This window comes from Panulirus ornatus, chromosome 16 (genome assembly GCF_036320965.1).
Source record: "Panulirus ornatus isolate Po-2019 chromosome 16, ASM3632096v1, whole genome shotgun sequence".
In the NCBI taxonomy this organism is placed as follows: Eukaryota; Metazoa; Arthropoda; class Malacostraca; order Decapoda; family Palinuridae; genus Panulirus; species Panulirus ornatus.
Window position 1 is genome coordinate 30,243,253 of NC_092239.1, and position 25,340 is coordinate 30,268,592.

General features: G+C 38.5%; 3 protein-coding genes across 14 annotated transcripts in view; 1 reads left to right on the top strand and 2 right to left on the bottom strand.

The window, feature by feature from the left end:
* The window catches only part of Alas (5-aminolevulinate synthase), a 141,896-nt gene extending 134,467 nt beyond the window's left edge, over positions 1 to 7,429 (bottom strand). For 2 of the 7 annotated variants that reach the window (XM_071671429.1, XM_071671422.1), the window contains exon 1: positions 7,324 to 7,429. In XM_071671429.1, coding sequence (XP_071527530.1) covers positions 7,324 to 7,338 — 15 coding nt within the window. In that variant the 5' untranslated portion in view covers positions 7,339 to 7,429. Of the gene's footprint in view, positions 1 to 4,756; positions 4,948 to 6,711; positions 6,851 to 7,323 lie in introns of those variants that run through there. The other 5 variants (XM_071671431.1, XM_071671424.1, XM_071671428.1 and 2 more) reach the window with 4 other exon arrangements.
* Positions 7,430 to 8,501: 1,072 nt separating this feature from the next.
* Positions 8,502 to 25,340, top strand: part of LOC139754205 (dnaJ homolog subfamily C member 30, mitochondrial-like) — a 56,868-nt gene continuing 40,029 nt past the window's right edge. The window contains exons 1-2 of one of the 2 annotated variants that reach the window (XM_071671443.1): positions 8,502 to 9,013; positions 15,452 to 15,841. In XM_071671443.1, the coding sequence (XP_071527544.1) occupies positions 8,771 to 9,013; positions 15,452 to 15,841 (633 nt within the window). In that variant the 5' untranslated portion in view covers positions 8,502 to 8,770. Of the gene's footprint in view, positions 9,014 to 15,451; positions 19,228 to 25,340 lie in introns of those variants that run through there. The other variant, XM_071671442.1, reaches the window with a different exon arrangement.
* LOC139754203 (macrophage mannose receptor 1-like) overlaps positions 23,711 to 25,340 on the bottom strand; it is a 140,952-nt gene continuing 139,322 nt past the window's right edge. For all 5 annotated transcript variants that reach the window (XM_071671433.1, XM_071671438.1, XM_071671437.1 and 2 more), the window contains one exon: positions 23,711 to 24,622. In XM_071671433.1, the coding sequence (XP_071527534.1) occupies positions 24,528 to 24,622 (95 nt within the window). In that variant the 3' untranslated portion in view covers positions 23,711 to 24,527. The remainder of the gene's footprint in view (positions 24,623 to 25,340) is intronic.

The window sequence follows — 25,340 nt, forward strand, 5'->3', positions numbered from 1 at the left end:
GAAGTGGTCTGGGAATATGGAAAAAAAGCATGGAGAGGAGGACAGATCTAAAAAGAAAAAAAAAAGGAAGGCAGACTGGAGATGGAAAACATTTTGAGTGCTCAGGGCCTTAACATGCTAGGGGGTGTAAAAAGTGCTCAGGATAGAGTGAGCTGGTGCATTGTGGACTGACCCACAGCATATGAAGTGGCCATGGGGAAACCATGGAATGACATGTGGGGCCTTCTGGCCATGGAAAGGGGGCTGTGATCTCAGTGTATTACACACGACAGCTCAAGAAATGATGTAAGTGAAAGAGGCCATTTCTTCATCTGTTCCAGGAACTACCTCTCTAGAGAAAAAGTGTGAAACAAAATTATATTTATTACATAATGTCACTCCCCATATAAAAGGAAATAATATAAAAAAAAAAGGCAAATTTCAAGAGGAAAATAAAAGTTATTTTACAATGGTTTTATTCTTTATCTGCTGCTTCAATGTAAGTTATGATAATGAAAATATAAAATATAGTATCATTTACATTCTGATATGTCTATATCTAAATCTAATTCATTTTTCATACTATTTGCCATTTCCCGCATTAGCGAGGTAGCATTAAGAACAGACGACTGAGCCTTTTGGCTATTCTAAATGCAAAATTCTTAATATAACAAAATCATACTCATAGCTTTCACAGCATCAGGTCTTTCATGCATTACTCTTACATATTTCCCCTTAAAGAAAGTGACCTCTCTTTCCACACATTCCTCAATGCACCCAAAATCTTTGGCCTCTCACCTGCCCTATGGCTCATCTCAGCTCCCCAAATGGAACCATGGGAGATGAAGTCAGCCATCGGGTGGGCAAGGGATTTAAGGTCATGGAAAGGAAGGTCACTTTCTTTTAATGGCAAAGACGAGTAATCTGATGCCATAGTAGTCCCTTCAGTGTGTTTGGATGCAAAGCATGGGCCTTAGATGAAAATGTAAAGAACTGTGTGAATGTGTCAGAAATCAAATGTCTGAGGAGAATATAAGATGTAAGGAGAATTGATTGAACAAAAAATGATACATAAAGAGAGAGAGGTGTGGTAAAGAGAGGGGTATGTATGAGAAAGCAGATGTGCTGAAATGGTTTAGACATATGGAAAGGATGAGCCAAAGATAACTAAAAGGATATACATTTCAGCAACTTGAAAACAAAACAGTGGAGAAACTTAGGAGGAGGTTGAAAGATGCTCAGAAGGACTGGGACCTAAACATACAGGAAGGTATGTGGCATGCAAGCGACATAGCAAACTGGAGTGCTGCGGTTTACAGAGGATGACATGCTGTCAATGGGCTGAACCAGGGTATATGATGCATGGGGGACACCACAGAAAGGTCTATACAGCCTGATTGTGGACAGAGGGACTCTGATTATAAAAGACTGCTAGAGAGTGGATGTGTGTGAATGAAGTCATTTCTTTATCAGTTCCTAGTGCTACTTCACTGTGGGAAATGCTTTCACTAATTAGTGTTCAGTGCACTGACACTTTCTTATCTTCAGCTTTTGAGAAATGTTCTCTAAAGCATGGCAACATACACAAGGCAGGCTTATCAATAAAATGCCCAAAGTAACAGGTGGTTTACTTTTACCTCCATGGCCCTTTTTCCTTTTTCTTTTTTGAGCCCTTTGAAGGAAAGATGCTGCACATAAGGCAATTAGGGTGATGTTTCTTAACTTCAAACTGCAAAGAACATTATTATCCAAGTATTTGTTCACACAAACATTCAGCAACTCCTTTTTCAATCTCTTTTGGAGATATCCATGAAGTGAATAACCTTAAACTTCTCCTCTGAACTTCTGCTGACTTAACAATCCCTAGGGTTTTGTGCATGTTTAAATACAAGTACCACCTCAATCAGGAAATACCATGGTATGATACCACCTTTCTGTGCTCCCTTTCAATAAGTAGACAAGTGGTCAAACTTGTCAAGTCTTCTCATAAACAGGATACATAGTATTTGCATGTTCAGTTTCATTGGTTCTTCACTAACACCTACATCACCCACAGCTGACAGGTTAGTGAACCTAACTACATCCAGTCACGTTCAGACAAGCACTGTTTGTGCTTCATTTTCCCCACACCGTTGGGAGTTCACCTGATTTCATTTTGAATCTTCATCTCTATAAGTAATTTTTTCATAAGGAAACGTAATGAATCATATGAATCTATTTCTTTCACCCTTCATGAAGCCCTTCACTGGAATAAAAGTTCTCCAAATAAACAACATGCACTTTATTTTCAAGCCCATACAATGTTACAAGCTTACTGTCCAACCAATGCAGTTGGAAGTCTGCTGTTTCTTTACCAGTATATCTATCTACATTACTACCACCCATTTCCTCAAGAGGGTAGCCATGGCAAAAGAGTCACTGCAACTGTTGAATTCCAGCCCTTTTTCTTAATCTTTAGTGCATCACCCTTAACAGGCAACAGGCACAGGGTAACTCAAGGGTAACTAAACATGATGTTCACTGGTGTAAAGATAATTTTTGTGCTATGTGGACAAAACAAATCCAGCAAATGAAAGTTGAGGTTGGAGCATCAGCAAACGTCAGGGAGGATATGAAAATTTTATGACAGAGGTTATTTGTGTGAGAAAAACAAGACAGCAAATGAGAGCATAGGTGAAAGGGCAAATGGGGAAGTGGTAACAAGAGACAAGATGAAGAGATGGAGTGAGCATTTGACAGGCTGTTGAATTTCATTGGTGGTAGGATGGCAAATGTGGGACATTTTGGACATAGAGTTATACGAAGTGAAAGTCATGACAAGTGGTCTGGGGAAACCAAAAATTATGGTGAATGCCTTGTGCAATGAAATGAGGCAAGGCAGCCAGAGTGAATAGGACTGTGAAGTTGAAATTCTTAATCAAGGGTGTGAATGTGTTGTTGATTGATTAGTTACGATTTTCAATGTATGGCTCATGGTCAAGTGCCTAGGGACTGAAACAATGCCAAAAAAGGGACACTATAAAGACAAGGGGTACATATGTGAATGTTTGAATTACAGAGGTATAAGCCTGCTTACAGTACCTAGTATGTTCTTTATGAGAATGGTGAAAGAGGATGGAACAATAAGGTTTCAGGAGTGACAGAGGATGTGTAAATCAGGTGTTTGTTTTAGACAGTGAGAGAAATACTTAATTTGTATAAGCCACTTATAATTCAAGAGAAATTATACGACAGAGCTGATAACAGATATCTTTAGTGTATAGTGTTCAGAACACATGGAAGGGAGAAAAGCTACCAGAAGCAGAAGTTTTAAATCACAAAAATAAGTCATACTTCAAGTAGGAGACAAAGAGGGTGAGTGGTTTCAAGTAAAGGTTGGTCTGCAGCAGAAGTGTGTAATGTCACCAAGGCTGTTTAATGTTAATGAATGAGGTGACTAGGGATGTGACTGCTAAGGTTTAGAAGAGGGGCACACCAGCAGAATGTCTTGGGGAGAGTCAGTTACTGCTTCCTGATAACACAGCATAGGTGGCTGATTGAAGTGAGAAACTGCAGATGTTGATTTCAAAGTCTGGGAGATAGTGTAAAAGGAGAAAAATTAGAGTAAATGTGAATAAAGGCATAAAGGCAAGATTATTACACTTAGCTGTGGAGAGAGACAAGTTAGTTCAGATGCAAGTTTGAATAGAGAGAACTTGGAGGGAGTGGATTTTCTCAGATACCTAGGAGTTGACATGGCAGCATATGAAACCACTGGAGCTGAAGTGAACCAAAGGTTGGGGGGTCCAGGTGAGTTTCAAAAGGCAATTGTCTGTGAAGGCAAAGATGGCTATGTTTGATGGTATAGGAGTACCATCAGTATTGTACGGATGTGAGGCAAGAGTCCTAGGGACTCAGTATGGAAAAGAGTACATGTGTTGGATATGAAAAATAATAAAAAAAAAACTGTACTGTCAGTAGGTCTGATCAATAAGAACTAAGATAAGTACAAGTAGTACGAGAAGTATATACAAGGGAGTTGAAAAGGGTGTACTAAAACGGTAAGGACATATGAAGATGGTGAGAAAAGGACTTCTAAGAGGATATATATGTGTCAGAAGTGGAGGGAACAAAGAAAATTGGGAAACCAAGGATGGGGTGGAAGGATAGAAAGAAAGATGCTTAGAATGTTTGGGGGCCTGAACATGCAGGAGCAGTGAGGTGTGCAATTGATAGAACAAGTTGAAAAGCTGTGTTATACAGGAAGCAATGTTGGCCAGTAGCTTGTCAATCATAGTCCATGATGGATTCCTATCTACCTCAACATAAGCACATATCCAAGATTTGGTCAAGGGCAGGCGGGTCAAATTTTGTACTTTCAAAGATAATAATGAAAAGCAGAAAACATGAGCGGCATATTAGAACACACTCTATCTTACAAAACGAAACACCTTTTGAGTTGTTTGGATGTAAAATTAAAGCACCATCACTAGTGAAATTCTCATGATCATTAAATACATCTGTTATTCTAAAGTAAGGTATTACAGGGCTAATGACTAAGTAAGTTATCTTCAATGAAACAAATTAAAATACCTTTACAAATAAAAAAAACTTCCTTAATATAAATATAAATCGGTTTTAGAAAAGTCTAAAATGGACAGAGTTGTAAATATAACATACACAAATATAAACATTTATTTTTCTTCTTGAGGAACTATCTTCTTTCATTCTTGTTTACCTTTTCCCAAGTTAGTAAGGTAGTGACAGGAACAGACAAAGAAAGGCTGCATTCACTTACATCAATTCTCCAGCTGTCATGTGCAATGCACCAAAACCACATAACAGTCTCATCAAATAGCTTCTCACTTCAAAGGTATCCATCTTGTCCTTGCTAGTGAGTGCTGTGCAGCCAGGGGATCCAAGAAACCATGGATAGGGGATACTCAACCAACATCTTCCTTGATATACATTACCCTCACTACAATTAATCTACGAAATAAAATTCAATAAACAAGCTGAAAAAAATGCTCCAAAGCTGTATCATCTATACCATATACAAACATTACAGAACAAAATATTCATGACTAAAAGAGATGCAGTGCTACACTAAATTACAATCTAATAAATATATATTCTATTTCTACACCACTTACCGACATTTTTTCTGATAAGCATAACCCTCACTACTATCATCTAATTCAATAAAGCTCAAAAAACACAAAGGTCAGAATTCATGGCAGCAAGTATTATTGTATTCTCTTAACCACTAAACTAGTGCTGAGGAAAAATCACAGTACATTAAAAAAAACAAAGAGCTAGAATTGTGAAAATTATCATCAATGATACAACGTACATACCTAAGGCTTGGTGGAGCTGGTTTAACCTTGGTTCCCACATTGTACACAAAAATCTTTGAAGTACTGGAAAAGCAGTTACACTAATTCCATTCAGTAATGTTCGATAACCAGAAAAGTAGTAATCTAATGAACTTCATCATGAATAATAACTTAAATCAACAAGTACTATACACTAAAAAGTAAATCTTGTCAGACACACCTTTAAACATCTACAAATAAACTGGTATTCAGTACCTTCAAATCACTACAAATCTTTGATGGACAACAAACAAAAGACAATCAAAATAACCAGCATCTTTATCAACACGTCTACAAGGAAGAGTTCTTATGTCATTATGAAAAAGTATGCTGCATCAGTATGTTGACTGATCTCTCTGACTAAGACCTTCAGTATCACCAAGTCAAACGAAGGGGGTATCATCCTCTTATGAAATGTCAATGAATCAGTGGAATGATCTTCCACTACGAGTCAATGTCAAACTATAGAAGCTATGAAACAAGTACAATTGTTCTTATGGAAAAATTGTTAATATCATTGACGTGTTAAAAATTTTCGATTCTTCTGCAATGTCACAAGTAACTGTGCTCATCTTTCATAAACCTTTATAGTCATTATGAAATCATTTTGCATCTAGCACAATCATATTCATATATTTACAATGTTATCTGTAAGGTGTGCCATCAATCATTTGCACTGTATTACGAGGATCACATTGGAAATATCATGAATATACTCAAAGTGCTATATCAGGAAAAATATGTTTATAATTTCACAGTCCATGTATTCTAAGAAGTTAAACACTTACTAAATAGAACGATAAAGGTAAATGGTGGATTCTATCTACTTATTATCATATTTAACGACGCGCCTTTCATTAATTTGTTGCTGTGGCGTTTGGCATTGCCTGAAAATGATAAACTGGTTATTTAACTTGCAACACAAAAAAACAGTGCGGAAATATCATGTAGGATGAAAATACTTTGTCTATGTGATAGCTCGACAAAATTCTAATTTTTCATAACTGTACCATTACTTTAACATAACTGTTACATTACTTTTCTGAGTCACCTGTATCACCCTGTTATGAATACACACTCCTCTCAATTTCTAAATTATCAAATTCCAAGGAGTGAAAAAAAAAAGAAAACGACAATAATCAATCTCCAGCACCCATAATCCAAGAATGCCATTAGCCTGTCATCTGCTACAAACAGGTGGATTTTGAAACGATTCATCTAACCCTGGCATACAAATATCTGTCGACAAAACACAGTTCCTCAAAGTATCCACGTTAAGTTATACGCTTGAACGCCACCGACGACCATTTAACAATACTTAGCTATTGTCAATATCAAAAGTAATGTAAGTAAGAGTAAAGAATGTTGCCAGACTTACTGTGCTGTCGATAAGATCAATGCAGCAACGAATGAACAGGAGTAAAATGTATTATTTTGTAGAATTTCACTAGTTATCTTTACACTACTCTCTCTCTCTCTCTCTCTCCAAACCAACAGCTTCCTATGACGAAATCCAATGAGAAGCGCGCATGCGCATGCTAATTATTTTAGATTCTAATGTGTATATATTTCAAGTGACTGTGCTGTGAAACGGATGCGTAACTATTTTACCTCTCAATAATAAATCATCATTTCAGTGCAAACCAACAGCAAAACGAACTTGTACAAAAGTTTGCAAAGCCGAGATTATCAATACAATGCGTCTTGAGTACACGATCGTTGATTTTTGTATAACAAATTACGTAGCTTTTATCAAACTACTGATCTACAGGAAAATCAGTAGAAAATTTTACTACTTCTGAGGGAAAATATTAAAAAACAAATGAAACATATATGGTGAAGCTTGAAATTTGATGACTAAAAATTTGTTGGATGACATAACCTTGCGTAAAACTCTAATATCTTCATATACAAATAATAACCAGAGAAATTACTATCTTTTGTAAGTCATACAACCCTATACTTAACTAAGGAAAAGTGAAGTACTTACACAAAATAAAGACATGTCAATTTCTCGAGATAATACAGCACAAGGCTTCGAGCACTTCTTGTCGACCAATCGGAGCTATCTAGACTGCCTCCTGGGTGGATGTTTGTCTACCGGGAATCGCACAAAGTGCGCTATAAGCGACATTATATAATTTTTTTTCACTGCAAAGCCCTTAATATACACTTATCAAAATGGGAATATATATGCTATAAAGCTATGACTTAAAAAATAGTGCTCAAAACTTTTTATCTTTTGGTCTCTAGTTTTGACTTATAGTATTTTCTTTTGTTGCAATATCTTTGCCCTTAAAATTCGATAAAGACCTTTGATGAAATATTGAAGTTTGAGTGCTTAGGACTCACAGTGAAGTGACCAGTGACAATGTACAGGTAACATGGACGGAACTTTTGGACTTCTGCTTGTTTTGCAGGGAAGTTTCCTTTCTTATTTAGCTATAAGGTGACTGTATAACTCAAAGGTATTATATGGCGAAACAATGGCCTTTGAGAGAACTTTTTTCTTTACACTGGGATAAGATATATAGCAGTTTCGACTATTAGGGCCTACAGAAGTTTTCATCCTTATATATATATATATATATATATATATATATATATATATATATATATATATATATATATATATATATATATATATATATAAATGAATCAACCTTGTCAGCTTTATTACCCGCACAAAACCCTGACATAAGTATATAATGAATTTTGCTGAAAAGATAGATCGTTTTGTTTCACTGAATGAAAATTTCGTGATAATTGCCGTAGGCTGTTTCACATTATCATATATCATAGGTTTTTACTAAATTGGTAGTCATAATTACCTCGTCGAAAAGCTGCATTTGATTTTATGAGATAGACTATTACTAGAAATACTGACAAATAGATATCGGAAATTAAGGAAATGATTCGGGGAAGAGGGAAGGAAATAGATATACCAAAGAACGAAGAATGAATTTGCACTACAAAGAACGATGCACATAGTGAAGAAGGCATAAAAGAAGGGAAGGGTGGAAAGGCTAAAACATCCTTAGAAAACCAACTGAACTGTATAGGATTAAACATATTCTAAATGCTACAAGAATAGATGAGAGAAAAATATAACTCGGTGATTAGTAATTTAAGAAAATATAAATCATCTCGCAGGAAAAAAATCTTGATTGTACTCAACTGCATACATACCACTTTGCAATAATAAACCATAGAATTTACCGAGTGGCAGACAGTGAATTAATAATTATCCCTAATTTAGATTTTAATCGAAATGCGACCTTACGCAACAGCTGATCATTGGCAATAACAGCTGACCTAAAGTTGTGACGGCAATATTTGTATTTACACCTACTGGAAATCAGGAGTTTGTATAAGAAACATGAATAATCTAAAGGCGGTGTGATAAGCCATTCTCGCCTGAAGGTTCTACGCTGAAAATGGTTCAAGTCATTTTCGGGAATAACATTAAAAGTACCTTAATTACCTTTACAAGAAAGTACAGTGTTTGTAGAGCGTTAATTGGGAATAGTAGATATTCAAGAAATGAATTTCTTCGCATAACAAGAAGTTCAACTTGTTATGAACTAATTATTGGAATATCAAGTAAGAAAAAGAATATCGAATATAAGAAAAACTACTATGACGTTCTTCAACTTACACCTAAAGCTACACAAGCACAGGTAATATATGTTTTGTATGGGAGGCTCTAATTATCTTTTGGTGTCACCGGACTTAAGTTGCTTGAGATTATACCTCCTGTAGCTGATGAAGGAGATTTCAGTCTCTTCAAAGAACTTTTGAAAGTAGTCCATCTGTCCTTGCTACTAAGTAAAACAGACTTGGAGCTGGAGGAGCCCCCATAAATGTGTTCTGGTGTAACACCATGACCGTCTATAAAAAGGATTCTGGTGTAACACCCAAACTTATTCTGAAAGCGATTCTGATGTTATAGATAATTATACTATATTAAGATTTACAATATGAAAATTCAAATATAGGTTGTAGGATTTGGTAGATGACTTGAGATTTAGGCTAAACAAACCAGAATGGGTAAATCTGTAGTTTAAGGACACCACAGATGCAAGTTATGGAAGTAGAAGAAAAATATATCATTGGGTTCCATAAACTTTTTAGAAATGGCTTAGAGAGGGGGTGTTTATGATGTGTAATGACATCTTGCAGTAATGAGATAATGATTTAGTAAGGAGGTGCTTATGATGTGTATTGACATCTTACATTAATGAGAAATTGCTAGTAGGGAGGGCTTTGAAAATCAGGGAAAAGGTAGAAAGATTTGATGAGGCATATATGATTTATGGATTGCTAAAGTAGTTGGTACTTTATCGTTCTAATAGCTTTGAATATATTGTGATTTTGTTATGGAGTGGTATTATTTGAGGAAAAGAGTAAAAGTGTGAGAACTTTATATGGAGCATTCAAAAGTCTATTTTAGTTCTACAATGAGACTAGCTTTGGAAAATGGGTATTTATGTCTTAAGAGTTAGGGATTAGTTGGGAGGCAGCCACCAACTAGGGAGGTATATTGTTGGTACTTACCGCTTGGGTATTAGGAGGTTTGTGATGGCTGCATTGTGAGCCAGCACTTGAGTGGTTGTTAAGTTACAATCCTCTGACCAAGGTAGCTGTCTTTTCTTTCTCCCTCACCCATATGTGGATTGTTGGCATTCTGTCTTCAAATATACAATCTTTCCTTGTAACAGATAGCACTTGACATCTCACTCACACAACTCATTCTCTGTAGTTGTAGATTTTCCTGTGGGGAATGCTATGTGCTAGCCCTGCCTCTTGACAAAATGTTAGGAGTAATAGATAGAAGTTGTAGGTAGGAACATTAGACCATTTGGTAGTAGCAGTGGGTAGGAACATTAAGGTGTGTGCATTAGGTACAAGTGGTAGGTTAGAAGTTTAATTAAAAGTAGCCAGGAGGAACATTAGGTAGGAGCCTCTGGAAACACTGTGCTAGAGTTCCCCTTTGCCAATGGCCTGTTAAGGGTGTGGCAATAGAAGGTTAAGAATTGGCACTGGTATTCATCAGATCTGGAGACTTTTTATTAAGGCCAACCCCTGGAGGGAGTTTCCAAGGTTACCAGTCATCACAGATGTAGACAGATTAATGGACATAGATAAGTGCTTTTTATAGTGTGTTGTGTTACAGAAATGCCTGCAGAGGACCAGTCTGTCTTATCTTTCATAAGATGATGGTGAAATATTAAAGGAAATTGGGGGTTAATTCCTTTTTATGTTGTGACCTGACATACCCCAGCTGGAGGTTATCTTTTTTTGAAAAAATGAAGTTATTGATGTAATTAATTTGAATGTAGATAACACACCTATGAAAGATTAACAGATCCTAAGCTTTTTAGCAGTCAAGGATTATCCTAATGTTTGATATCTTGTTGGAATAACCAATCACTACATGAAAATTCATTGCCAACATTTAGCCTTATTTCAGGAAAAAGATAACACAGAAGGTGATCATGCAATCCCAGCAGATGGAATAAATGTTGCACTACTTCTGCCCTCATTTAAGCCACTAAGTAAGGGTTCATGAGGTTTAAGTTCTATTGATATATTAAAGTGTCTTACCTACTTTTCATAGAGTAACTCCATACTTCCCTTATATACATGTCCCTTATTGTGTAAATTAATTTGTTCAGTAAAACAATGGCCCTAATCATGCTCTGCAACTGAAATTATATCCTCAAAACACTTAACTAGCACTGCAGAAAACAATTAAAAGTCAGTACTGAAGGCTGATTGTGATGCATAGCTATTCTAAACAATTTCACACCAAACTTCCAGTAGGTAGTGACTGAAAAGATGCTTGTGGCATGAGAAGCGTGGGAGGTGGGTTGATTAGAAAGGGTAGTGAGTGGTGGGATGAAGAAGTAAGGTTATTAGTGAAAGAGAAGAGAGAGGCATTTGGACGATTTTTGCAGGGAAAAAATGCAAATGAGTGGGATATGTATAAAAGAAAGAGGCAAGAGGTCAAGAGAAAGGTGCAAGAGGTGAAAAAGAGGGCAAATGAGAGTTGGGGTGAGAGAGTATCATTAAATTTTAGGGAAAATAAAAAGATGTTTTGGAAGGAGGTAAATAAAGTGCGTAAGACAAGGGAGCAAATGGGAACTTCAGTGAAGGGGGCTAATGGGGAGGTGATAACTAGTAGTGGTGATGTGAGAAGTAGATGGAGTGAGTATTTTGAAGGTTTGTTGAATGTGTTTGGTGATAGAGTGGCAGATATAGGGTGTTTTGGTCGAGGTGGTGTGCAAAGTGAGAGGGTTAGGGAAAATGATTTGGTAAACAGAGAAGAGGTAGTAAAAGCTTTGCGGAAGATGAAAGCCAGCAAGGCAGCAGGTTTTGATGGTATTGCACTGGAATTCAGTAAAAAAGGGGGTGACTGTATTGTTGACTGGTTGGTAAGGTTATTTAATGTATGTATGATTCATGGTGAAGTGCCTGAGGATTGGCGGAATGCTTGCATAGTGCCATTGTACAAAGGCAAAGGGGATAAGAGTGAGTGCTCAAATTACAGAGGTATAAGTTTGTTGAGTATTCTTGGTAAATTATATGGGAGGGTATTGATTGAGAGAGTGAAGGAAGAGCAGTGTGGTTTCAGAAGTGGTAGAGGATGTGTGGATCAGGTGTTTGCTTTGAAGAATGTATGTGAGAAATACTTAGAAAAGCAAATGGATTTGTATGCAGCATTTATGGATCTGGAGAAGGCATATGATAGAGTTGATAGAGATGCTCTGTGGAAGGTATTAAGAATATATGGTGTGGGAGGCAAGTTGTTAGAAGCAGTGAAAAAAGTTTTTATCGAGGATGTGAGGTATGTATACGTGTAGGAAGAGAGGAAAGTGATTGGTTCTCAATGAATGTAGGTTTGTGGCAGGGGTGTGTGATGTCTCCATGGTTGTTTAATTTGTTTGTGGATAGGGTTGTTAGGGAGGTGAATGCAAGAGTTTTGGAAAGAGGGGCAAGTATGCAGTCTGTTGTGGATGAGAGAGCTTGGGAAGTGAGTCAGTTGTTGTTCGCTGATGATACAGCGCTGGTGGCCGATTCATGTGAGATACTGCAGAAGCTGGTGACTGAGTTTGGTAAAGTGTGTGAAAGAAGAAAGTTAAGAGTAAATGTGAATAAGAGCAAGGTTATTAGGTACAGTAGGGTTGAGGGTCAAGTCAATTGGGAGGTAAGTTTGAATGGAGAAAAACTGGAGGAAGTAGTGTTTTAGATATCAGGGAGTGGATTTAGCAGCGGATGGAACCATGGAAGCGGAAGTGAATCATAGGGTGGGGGAGGGGGCGAAAATTCTGGGAGCCTTGAAGAATGTTTGGAAGTCGAGAACATTATCTCGGAAAGCAAAAATTTGTATGTTTGAAGGAATACTGGTTCCAGCAATGTTGTACGGTTGCGAGGCATGGGCTATGGATAGAGTTGTGCACAGGAGGGTGGATGTGCTGGAAATGAGATGTTTGAGGACAGTATGTGGTGTGAGGTGGTTTGATCGAGTAAGTAATGTAAGGGTAAGAGAGATGTGTGGAAATAAAAAGAGTGTGGTTGAGAGAGCAGAAGAGGGTGTTTTGTAATGGTTTGGTCACATGGAGAGAATGAGTGAGGAAAGATTGACCAAGTGGATATATGTGTCAGAGGTGGAGGGAACGAGGAGAAGTGGGAGACCAAATTGGAGGTGGAAAGATGGAGTGAAAAAGATTTTGAGTGATCGGGGCCTAAACATGCAGGAGGGTGAAAGGCGTGCAAGGAATAGAGTGAATTGGAACGATGTGGTATATCGGAGTCGACGTGCTGTCGGATTGAACCAGGGCATGTGAAGCGTCTGGGGTAAACCATGGAAAGTTCTGTGGGGCCTGGATGTGGAAAGGGAGCTGTGGTTTCGGTGCATTATTACATGACAGCTAGAGACCGAGTGTGAAGGAATAGGGCCTTTGTTGTCTTTTCCTAGCCCTACCTCGCACACATGAGGGGGGAGGGGGTTGTTATTCCATGTATGATGTGGTGGCGATGGGAATAAATAAAGGCAGACAGTATGAATTATGTACATGTGTATATATGTATATGTCTGTGTGTGTATATATATGTGTACATTGAGATGTATAGGTATGTATATTTGTGTGTGTGTGGACGTGTATGTATATACATGTGTATGTGGGTGGGTTGGGCCATTCTTTCATCTGTTTCCTTGCGCTACCTCGCTAATGCGGGAGACTGCGACAAAGCAAAATAAAAAAAATGATAAAAGAAAATCATTCAGATAATGTTTCACAAGACTACATAACTTTTACAAAGTGTTAGGAGTTCATTGATAAGTTTTTCCTTCACCTCATAAAGACTTTCCTTGTGCCCTGAAACAACAGTGCCATTGTATATACTATATTTGCTGTTCTCAGTAAAATACCTAAATATGTTCTCTGTTTATGTATGTTGCCAGAATGAGGTCAGTCAATCAACTATAATATTTACCCAAAAATTACCAAACTCTGTGATCTGCCTTGGTTTAAGCTGTACTTTCTTTTGTAATATATTTGAGCTTAGAAAATCCTAAAATAATGTTAACCTTTATTAACCACCATTAATCTCCATTAAGGTATGAGAAATACGAGTGTGAACAATACCAAGTGATTTTACATTCTTTGGTAATAATTTGGTTACCATTATCTTTACATGGGGATATATTACCATATTATCCCTGGTGGTGGGGGAGAAAGAGTACTTCCCACATATTCCATGTGTGTGTCGCAGAAGGTGACTAAGAGGGGTGGGAGCGGGTGGCTAGAAATCCTCCCTTCCTGTATCACTTTCCAAAAGAAAGAACAGAGTAAGGAGCCAAGTGAGGATTTTTCCTTCCAAGGCTCTGTCATGTGCTCATGCAGGAAATGGTGAACATGTATGAAAAGAGATATAACCATATGTTTTCCTTTCAAAGGAATATTGTTAGATTTGAAGACTGAGGAATGGAGGGCAAAGAGTGTAAAGCCAAGAATAGAAGAATTAAAAGAATGATATGTATTAATAACAGGAAGGTAGATGAGGATCTTAGAAGAAAAAAATGAGGCAGAGTTGATGAAAATTGCAAGCCATTCTGGAAAGAGGCGATTAAGTGTAGAAGAGAGATACGATAATTTATGCAGAGCACTCGGGGCCAGACAGTGCTTAAGCTTCTTGTGCTTCTTCGTTTTAAATGTATGACTGCTTGATCTCTCATTTGCTTCATTCATTTTAATCTAAAGATTATTTGTAAATTATCTATCCCATTATATCTGGAAAAAGGTTTGCTAATGATAGTGCTAGAAATACACCAAAGGTGATGGGAAAAGTATTACTTTGGAGGTGATAATGGAAGTACTCATGGGTAAGAAATAACACTATGACCATATCTTCGTATCCATATCCCTGTTGAAAGCTTCTTTTTTGAATGGATTGTAAGTGTTCATTGGGATATCCCTGTATATTTTACTGTTAGTGTTAATGAATTCCAACTCTTTGAGATTACACCATGAATGAAAAGTCAGCTTTGGTCCAACATGGTACACAGTGGTCAATGTGCTGTCGGTGGACTGAACCAGGGCACATGAATCAGCTGGGGTAAACCATGGAAAGGTCTTTGGGGCCTGGTTGTTGAGAGGGAGCTGTGGTTTCAGTGCATTGCACGTAATAGCTAGAGGTTGGATGCAAGTGAATGGGGCCTTTCTTTGCTACCTCACTAATATGGGAAATGGTGATGAAGTGTATTGAAAGGAAAATACTTGCACAGGCCAGCTGACATAAACCTAAGGGCTACAGCTTTTAACAGCTTGACTGAACAGAGGAGTAACGTGGAAGCTTGTTTGGAGACTGCACTCTGGGTGTAAGAGTATCCTTAAAACAATCATAGGTAATGTAGCATATGGTTAGCTGTGAAAGCATGGAATTCATAAAAAAGATTAATGTTTCATCTTCTTTCCATTTCATATATGAGCATATGTATACATTCACAGTTGTGGAATGGTTGAGTGCATTGTAATTTCATTGATTTTTTAGGTTATGTATGTCATGTATTATTTCTTCTAAGTGAGCTACAGTGGTTGAATTTCATTTTTCAGGTTAAAAGTGCTTACTACAAGCTATCGAAAACATATCATCCTGACCAAAGTAAAGGAAAAGAAGACACTTCTGTTAGGTTCCGGGAAATAACAGAGGCATATGAAATCTTAGGAAACTTTCACAAGAGAAAGATGTATGACAAGGGCCTTCTCAATATTTCAACAGCAGCAAGTCCTGCTGAAGCTGAGGAATATGCTTCTAAATTCTACGAGTCTCGGAGTAGGAGAAGTCGAGCACCAACTGCAGCAGGTAGAACTCCTATTTTTGATTTTGATGAATGGACAAAGCTTCATTATGAATCAAGTCGTGAGCGCAGAGGACATGCAAAAATTCGTTATGAGAGGATGGTGAAGTACAAGGAAGATGCCAGTGAAGAGAAAAAGTCAAATGTGATTATTAGTATAGTATTTCTTGGAGTAGTATTATATGGATTTCAATTTTGTTCTCAGCAAAATGTTGATTCATCCAAATCCGAAAATAAATAGGATGTCACAGATTTCCAGATTTTGTAGTACTCAAGTGTGGGAAACAGTGAACATGTATAGAGGAAAGAATATATATATATATATATATATATATATATATATATATATATATATATATATATATTTTTCTTTTTCTTTTAAACTATTCGCCATTTCCCGCATTAGCGAGGTAGCATTAAGAACAGAGGACTGGGCCTTTGAGGGAATACCCTCACCTGGCCCAATTCTCTGTTCCTTCTTTTGGAAAATTAAAAATTTTTTTTTTTTTTGTACGTATTTGCTATTTCCCACATTTGTAAGGTAGTGTTAAAGACAGTGGACTGAGCCTAAGAGGGAAAATCTTCACTTAACCCCCTTCTCTGTTCCTTCTTTTGGAAAAGCAAAAACTGGAGGGGAGGATTTCCACCTCCCTCCCCTTTTATGACATGCAAGAAAACGTGGGAAGTATCCTTTCTCCCCTTTCCCCACATACACATGCATATAAATAGAAGCCCACACACGCACATATACATACCTATACATTTAACCGTATACATACATACATATACACAGACATATACATATATACACATGCACATATTCATACATGCTGCCTTCATCCATTCCCACCGCCACCCTGCCACACATGAAATGACACCCCCCTCCCCTCGCATGCTAGGAAAGGACAGCAAAGGCCATATTCGTCCACACTCAGACTTTAGCTGTCATGTGTAGTGCACCGAAACCACAGGTCCCTTTCCACATCCATGCCCCTCAAAACTTTCCATGGTTTACCCCAGATGCTTCACATTCCCTGGTTCAATCCAGTGGCAGCATGTCGACCCCGGTATACCACATTGTTCCACTCCACTCTATTCCTTACATGCCTTTCACCCTCCTGTATGTTCAGGCCCCGATCGCTCATAGTCTTTTTCACTCCATCCTTCCACCTCCAATTTGGGCTCCCACCTCTCCTTGTTCCCTCCACCTCTGACACATATGTCCTCTTTGTCACTCTTTCCTCACTCATTCTCTCCATGTGACCAAACCATTTTGATACACCCTCTTCTGCTCTCTCAACCACATGCATTTTTATTACCACACATCTCTCTTACCCTTTCATATCTTACTTGATCAAACTCCTCACACCACATATTGTCCTCAAACATCTCATTTCCAACACATCCACTCTCCTCTACACAACCCTATCTATCGCCCATGCCTCACAACCTTATAACGTTGTTGGAACCACTATTCCTTCAAACATACCCATTTTTGCTTTCTGCGATAATGTTCTTGCCTTCCACACATTCTTTAGCGCTCCCAGAACCTTCGCCCCCTTCCCCACCCTGTGACTCACTTCTGCTTCTATGGTTCCATCTGCTGCCAAATCCACTTCCAGATATCTAGACACTTCACTTCCTCCAGTTTTTCTCCATTCAAACTTGTCTCCCAATTTACTTGTCCTGCAACCTTACTGAACCTAATAACCTTGCTCTTATTCACGTTTACTCTCAGCTTTTTTCTTTCATACACATGCCTTGCATCCTTGATAAAAGCTTTTCACAGCTTCTAGTGGCTTACTTCCCACACCATACCTCGCACGCATGCGATGGGAGGGGGTTGTTATTTCATGTGTGGCGCTTCACATGCCCTGGTTCAATCCATTGACAGCACGTCGACCCCGGTATATCACATCGTTCCAATTCACTCTATTCCTTGCACGCTTTCACCCTCCTGCATGTTCAGGCCCCGATCACTCAAAATCTTTTTCACTCCATCTTTCCACCTCCAATTTGGATTCCCACTTCTCATCGTTCCCTCCACCTCTGACACATATATCCTCTTGGTCAATCTTTCCTCACTCATTCTCTCCATATGACCAAACTATTTCAAAACACCCTCTTCTGCTCTCTCAACCACACTCTTTTTATTATCACACATCTCTCTTACCCTATTATTACTTACTCGATCAAACCACCTCACACCACATATTGTCCTCAGATATTTCATTTCCAGCACATCCACCCTCCTCCACACAACTCTGTCTATAGCCCACGCCTCGAAACCATATAACATTGTTGGAACCACTATTCCCTCAAACATACCCATTTTTGCTTTCCGAGATATAGTTCTCGATTTCCACACATTCTTCAACGCTCCCAGAACTTTCGCCCCTCCTCCACCCTGTGATTCACTTCTGCTTCCATGGTTCCTTCCGCTGCCAAATCCACTCCCAGATATCTAAAACACTTCACTTCCTCAAGTATTTCTCCATTCAAACTTACCTCCCAATTGACTTGTCCCTCAACCCTACTGTACCTAATAACCTTGCTCTTATTCACATTTACTCTCAACTTTCTTCTTTCACACACTTTACCAAACTCAGTCACCAGCTTCTGTAGTTTCTCACACGAATTAGCCACCAGCGCTGTATCATCAGTGAACAACAACTGACTCACTTCCCAAGCTCTCTCATCCACAAGAGTGCATATTTGCCCCTATTTCCAAAACTCTTGCTTTCACCTCCCTAACAACCCAATCCATAAACAAATTAAACAACCATGGAGACATTACACACCCCTGCTGCAAACCAACATTCACAGAACCACTCACTTTCCTCTCTTCCTACACGTACACATGCCTTACATCCTCGATAGAAACTTTTCATTGCTTCTAACAACTTGCCCCCCACACCATATATTCTTAATACCTTCCACAGAGCATCTCTATCTATCTATAGTAATATATATATATATATATATATATATATATATATATATATATATATATATATATATATATATATATATATATATGTATTTTTTTTTTCTTTGTCGCTGTCTCCCGCGTTTGCAAGGTAGCGCAAGGAAACAGACGAAAGAAATGGCCCAACCCACCCCCATACACATGTGTATACATACGTCCACACACGCAAATATACATACCTACACAGCTTTCCATGGTTTACCCCAGACGCTTCACATGCCCTGATTCAATCCACTGACAGCACGTCAACCCCGGTATACCACATCGATCCAGTTCACTCTATTCCTTGCCCTCCTTTCACCCTCCTGCATGTTCAGGCCCCGATCACACAAAATCTTTTTCACTCCATCTGTCCACCTCCAATTTCGTCTCCCACTTCTCCTCGTTCCCTCCACCTCTGACACATATATCCTCTTGGTCAATCTTTCCTCACTCATTCTCTCCATGTGCCCAAACCATTTCAAAACACCCTCTTCTGCTCTCTCAACCACGCTCTTTTTATTTCCACACATCTCTCTTACCCTTACGTTACTTACTCGATCAAACCACCTCACACCACACATTGTCCTCAAACATCTCATTTCCAGCACATCCATCCTCCTGCGCACAACTCTATCCATAGCCCACGCCTCGCAACCATACAACATTGTTGGAACCACTATTCCTTCAAACATACCCATTTTTGCTTTCGGAGATAATGTTCTCGACTTCCACACATTCTTCAAGGCTCCCAGGATTTTCGCCCCCTCCCCCACTCTATGATCCACTTCCGCTCCCATGGTTCCATCCGCTGCCAGATCCACTCCAAGATATCTAAAACACTTTACTTCCTCCAGTTTTTCTCCATTCAAACTTACCTCCCAATTGACTTGACCCTCAACCCTACTGTACCCAATAACCTTGCTCTTATTCACATTTACTCTTTAACTTTCTTCTTTCACACACTTCACCAAACTCAGTCACCAGCTTCTGCAGTTTCTCACATGAATCAGCCACCAGCGCTGTATCATCAGCGAACAACAACTGACTCACTTCCCAAGCTCTCTCATCCCCAACAGACTTCATACTTGCCCCTCTTTCCAAAACTCTTGCATTCACCTCCCTATATATATATATATATATATATATATATATATATATATATATAGCAAGGTAACCGCCATTTCCTGTGTTAGTGAGGTAGTGCAAAGAAACAGACAAGGAATGGCCCAACCCACCCACATACACACACACACACACACACATATATATTCTATTCATTTATTTGTTTTATTTATTTTGCTTTGTCGCTGTCTCCTGCGTTAGCGAGGTAGCGCAAGGAAACAGACGAAAGAATGGCCCAACCCACCCACATACACATGTATATACATACACGTCCACACACGCAAATATACATACCTATACATCTCAACGTATACATGTATATACACACACAGACATATACATATATACACATGTACATAATTCATACTGTCTGCCTTTATTAATTCCCATCGCCACCCCACCACACATGAAATAACAACCCCTTCCCCCCTCATGTGTGCGAGGTAGCGCTAGGAAAAGACAACAAAGGCCACATTCGTTCACACTCAGTCTCTAGCTGTCATGTAATAATGCACATATATATATAAAAGAAAAAAAAAAAAAAAATATATATATATATATATATATATATATATATATATATATATATATATATATATATACATTTTTCTTTCTTTTTCTTTCAAACTATTTGCCATTTCCCGCATTAACGAGGTAGCGTTAAGAATAGAGGACTGGGCCTTTGAGGGAATACCCTCACCTGGCCCAATTCTCTGTTCCTTCTTTTGGAAAATTAAAAAAAAAACGAGAGTGGAGGATTTCCAGCCCCCCGCTCCCTCCCCTTTTAGTCGCCTTCTATATTATCCCTGGGGATAGGGGAGAAAGAATACTTCCCACGTATTCCCTGCGTGTCGTAGAAGGCGACTAAAAGGGGAGGGAGCGAGGGGCTGGAAATCCTCCCCTCGTTTTTTTTTTATTTTCCAAAAGAAGTAACAGAGAAGTGGGCCAGGTGAGGATATTCCCTCAGAGGCCCAGTCCTCTGTTCTTAACGCTACCTTGCTAACGCGGGAAATGGCGAATAGTTTGAAAGAAGAATATATATTATCACTTGGAATAGGGGATTAAGAATAATTTTCACGTATTCCCTGCATGTAATTAAAGGCAACCAAAAGGGGATAGAGCATGGGGCTGGAAATACCCCCCTCCAGTTTTTATTTTTCCAAAAGAAGGAACAGAGAAGGGGGCCAGGTGAAGATTTTCCTTCTTAGGCTCAGTTCTCTGTTCTTAATGCTACCTTGCTTAAGTGGGAAATGGTAAATATGTATAAAAAAGAAGTGTGAGTGCAATTTTTTCTGCAGAAATTTTCTGTACATAAGTACATAAGGCAATTCCTGGAGCAGGAATGTACAGTATAATGAGAATATAGAAGGAAACCCCCTTAAATTTGAAAGTGTTATATCTTTTATTGATTTTCCTATATCTCAGATTTAATTAGAAGTTTTATTATTTATCCTTGGGGATAGAGGAGAAAGAATACTTCCCATGTATTCCCTGCGTGTCGTAGAAGGCGACTAAAAGGGAGGGGAGCAGGGTTCTAGAAATCCTCCTCTCTCATTTTTAGTTTTCCAAAGGAAGGAACAGAGGAGGGGGCCAAGTGAGGATATTCCCTCAAAGGCTCAGCCTTCTGTCCTTAACACTACCTTGCTACCATGGTAAATTTTTTTTTTTTTTTTTCCGGTCTCCCGCGTTTGCGAGGTAGCGCAAGGAAACACACGAAAGAAATGGCCCAACCCACCCCCATACACATGTATATACATACGTCCACACACGCAAATATACATACCTACACAGCTTTCCATGGTTTACCCCAGACGCTTCACATGCCTTGATTCAATCCACTGACAGCACGTCGACCCCGGTATACCACATCGTTCCAATTCACTCTATTCCTTGCACGCCTTTCACCCTCCTGCATGTTCAGGCCCCGAACACTCAAAATCTTTTTCACTCCATCTTTCCACCTCCAATTTGGTCTCCCACTTCTCCTCGTTCCCTCCACCTCTGACACATATATCCTCTTGGTCAATCTTTCCTCACCCATTCTCTCCATGTGACCAAACCATTTCAAAACACCCTCTTCTGCTCTCTCAACCATACTCTTTTTATTTCCACACATCTCTCTTACCCTTACATTACTTACTCGATCAAACCACCTCACACCACATATTGTCCTCAAACACCTCATTTCCAGCACATCCACCCTCCTGCGCACAACTCTATCCATAGCCCACGCCTCGCAACCATACAACATTGTTGGAACCACTATTCCTTCAAACATTTTTGCTTTCCGAGATAATGTTCTCGACTTCCAAACATTCTTCAAGGCTCCCAAAATTTTCGCCCCCTCCCCCACCCTATGATTCACTCCGCTTCCATGGTTCCATCCGCTGCCAGATCCACTCCCAGATATCTAAAACACTTTACTTCCTCCAGTTTCTCTCCATTCAAACTTACCTCCCAATTGACTTGACCCTCAACCCCACTGTACCTAATAACCTTGCTCTTATTCACATTTACTCTTAAGTTTCCCCTTTCACACACTTTACCAAACTCAGTCACCAGCTTCTGCAGCTTCTCGAATGAATCAGCCACCAGCGCTGCATCATCAGCGAACAACAACTGACTCACTTCCCAAGCTCTCTCATCCACAACAGACTGCATACTTGCCCCTCTTTCCAAAACTCTTGCATTCACCTCCCTAACAACCCCATCCATAAACAAATTAAACACCCATGGCGACATCACACACCCCTGCCACAAACCCACATTCACTGAGAACCAATCACTTTCCTCTCCTCCTACACGTACACATGTCCTACATCCTCGATAAAAACACTTCTAACAACTTGCCTCCCACACCACATACTCTTAATACCTTCCACAGAGCATCTCTGTCAACTCTATCACATGCCTTCTCCAGATCCACAAATGCCACATACAAATCCATTTGCTCTTCCAAGCATTTCTCACATACATTCTTCAAAGCAAACACCTGATCCACACATCCTCCACCACTTCTGAAACCACACCGCTCCTCCCCAATCTGATGCTCCGTACATTCCTTCACCCTCTCAATCAACACCCTCCCATATAATTTCCCAGGAACACTCAACAAACTCACACCTCTGTAATTTGAGCACCCACCCTTATCCCCTCTGATTTATGAATGGTTAAAGAAATCATTACAGATTATGAACTTCAGCTTTTGTAGCACTTTAACAGATTCAGATTATAAAGGAAAAGGTTTATAGTCAATAAATTGATTTAGTAAAAAAAAGGTAAATTAAGAGCAAAATGCTCAGACTTATTTTAATGAATTATTCTGGTTATAAGAGTTTTAAGGGCTTTGTTTCTGCCAAATTAAAAATATTAATGGATGAAGCTGATTTTTTTTTGTAAAAAGTTATAATGTTAGGAACTTCTCTTAGAGATATCTTGAACATAGCATGTATAGCTTTTGTGAAAAAAATTAAAAACCAGAAATTCTTCCATATGTCCCAACTTTTGAGGGCAATATGTATTGTAATATAGATTGCATATTAATTACTTGCATACAGGCCTGTAAAACAAACCCTTCTAAACTCTCAAACATGTGGAAATAACCAAAATGCAAGTAGAATATTCTTGAATTTTTTTTCGAAACATTTTATGACCCTTGACTTTCCACATCTTCCCTCATTGTCACTGACTCAGGGCATTAAGTAGCCAGAAGTAACCTGCCCTGTACATGAGTGCCATCTACTGATTATTATTACTAATAGAATTATTACAAATTGCAATTACTAACAGTGTTATTGAGGTAACATGCTTGCATCAGTACACTGTATAGCTGAATTATGAAAAGTACCTATGCTGATGTCTCAAAAGTTTCCTGAAAAATCTTCATATGTTATGCATTATTTACTTAGGGAAAGCAAGTCATAAGATCAGCAGAAGTTTTATTATCTGTGGATATATAATGTGTGACTTTTTGACTGTAACTAGCAGTTGTTGAAAACTGAAATGATTTATAATATAAAGAAAAAGAACTGGAGCTACAACTTCCCTTGAAATATTTAAGTGAAAATACTTTAATCTTCCTACCTTACTCGCCAACAGCAGTACTTAACATTTTATCCGAAAGATGAAAACCAGTGGGATACTAACAAACCTATTAGTCTGGACTTCATCATTGCAGATTACGTAATAAGAAAAGTGTATACACTATTATGTGTTATGAATATAATGAAGTATTTAACAAGAATATATAACTGAAATATTAAGAAAACAGAATCATACATTCAGAATTTTCAGAACACTATTCCTGAAGTAGAATTTGATTAGTACTAATCATCTCTTCAAAAATGTTAAAAATATCCTTTAAAAAGCTAAGTTTCACTTTCTTCATCCATCAAAAATACTTTTTCTTTAAGTGTTCTAAAACCAAGAAAAAGCTAGAGAAAAAAATTACCATTGGCTTAATATGATATCAAGAATGCCATAATTATGATATCTTTCTTATTGTATGCACAGGAAAATGTTCATCAAGTGTTCAACTAGCTGGTAGAGCAGAAAGGGACTGGTTTCCTCCGTATAAAGAATAATTTCTTGAACACTGTTGTATAACCCATAAGCATAGTGGCATGAGCCTTGATGCACATGATGGTAAGATACCTAAGCAAAATGGTATGACCCTTGGTTATGATGGCCTTAAGACTGAATGGTCTTGTCATTGTGCATAACATTTGTATAGTTGTACTCAAGGAGTTGATGAAGCATCTGCATCATTATGGTTAACAAAGGTGAAGGTGGCCGCCTGAACACCTCTCACTTGCACTCTGATACTGTCATCTCCTATGGTAAAAGATCCATTTATTAGTAAAAGAAGCAACTTATGTAACTCATATCAAGTAATGCAGTCATACAAGAAATTATGGAGATAACTATTTTTATCCCTAAGGTAGGGGAGAAAGAATGCTACCTCCATATTCCCCATGTGTCATAGAGGGCAACTAAAGGGGTCAGGAGTAAGGGGGATGAAAACCCTCCCTTCTTGTATTTTAGTTCCTAAAAGAGCAAACAGAAGGAGCCACATGGGGAGTGCTCATCCTCCGTGAGTGCTCAGACTGTTGTGTCTGAATATGTGTGGATGTAACCAAGATGAGAAGAGAGAAGATAGGTTGTATAATTGAAGAAAGAAATCTGGATGTTCTGGCTCTGAGTTAAATGAAGCTCAAGGGTAAAGGGAAAGAATGGTTTGGAAATGTCTTAGGAGTATAATATGGGTTGGTGTGAGGACAAGAGATAAGGAAGGAGTGGTGCTACTCCCAAAGCAGGAGTGTGGGAGTGTGTGATAGTGTGTAAGATAGTAAATTCTATATTGATTTGGGTAAAACTGAAAGTGGATGGTGAGAGATGGGTGACTATTGGTGCATATGCACTTGTTCATGAGAAGAAAGATCATGAGGGGCAAGGGGTATGAGCAGCTGAGTGAATATGTTAGCAGTTTTAGTGCATGAGACCAGGTATTAATGATGGGAAATTTAGATGTGAAAGTAAGTAATGTAGCAGT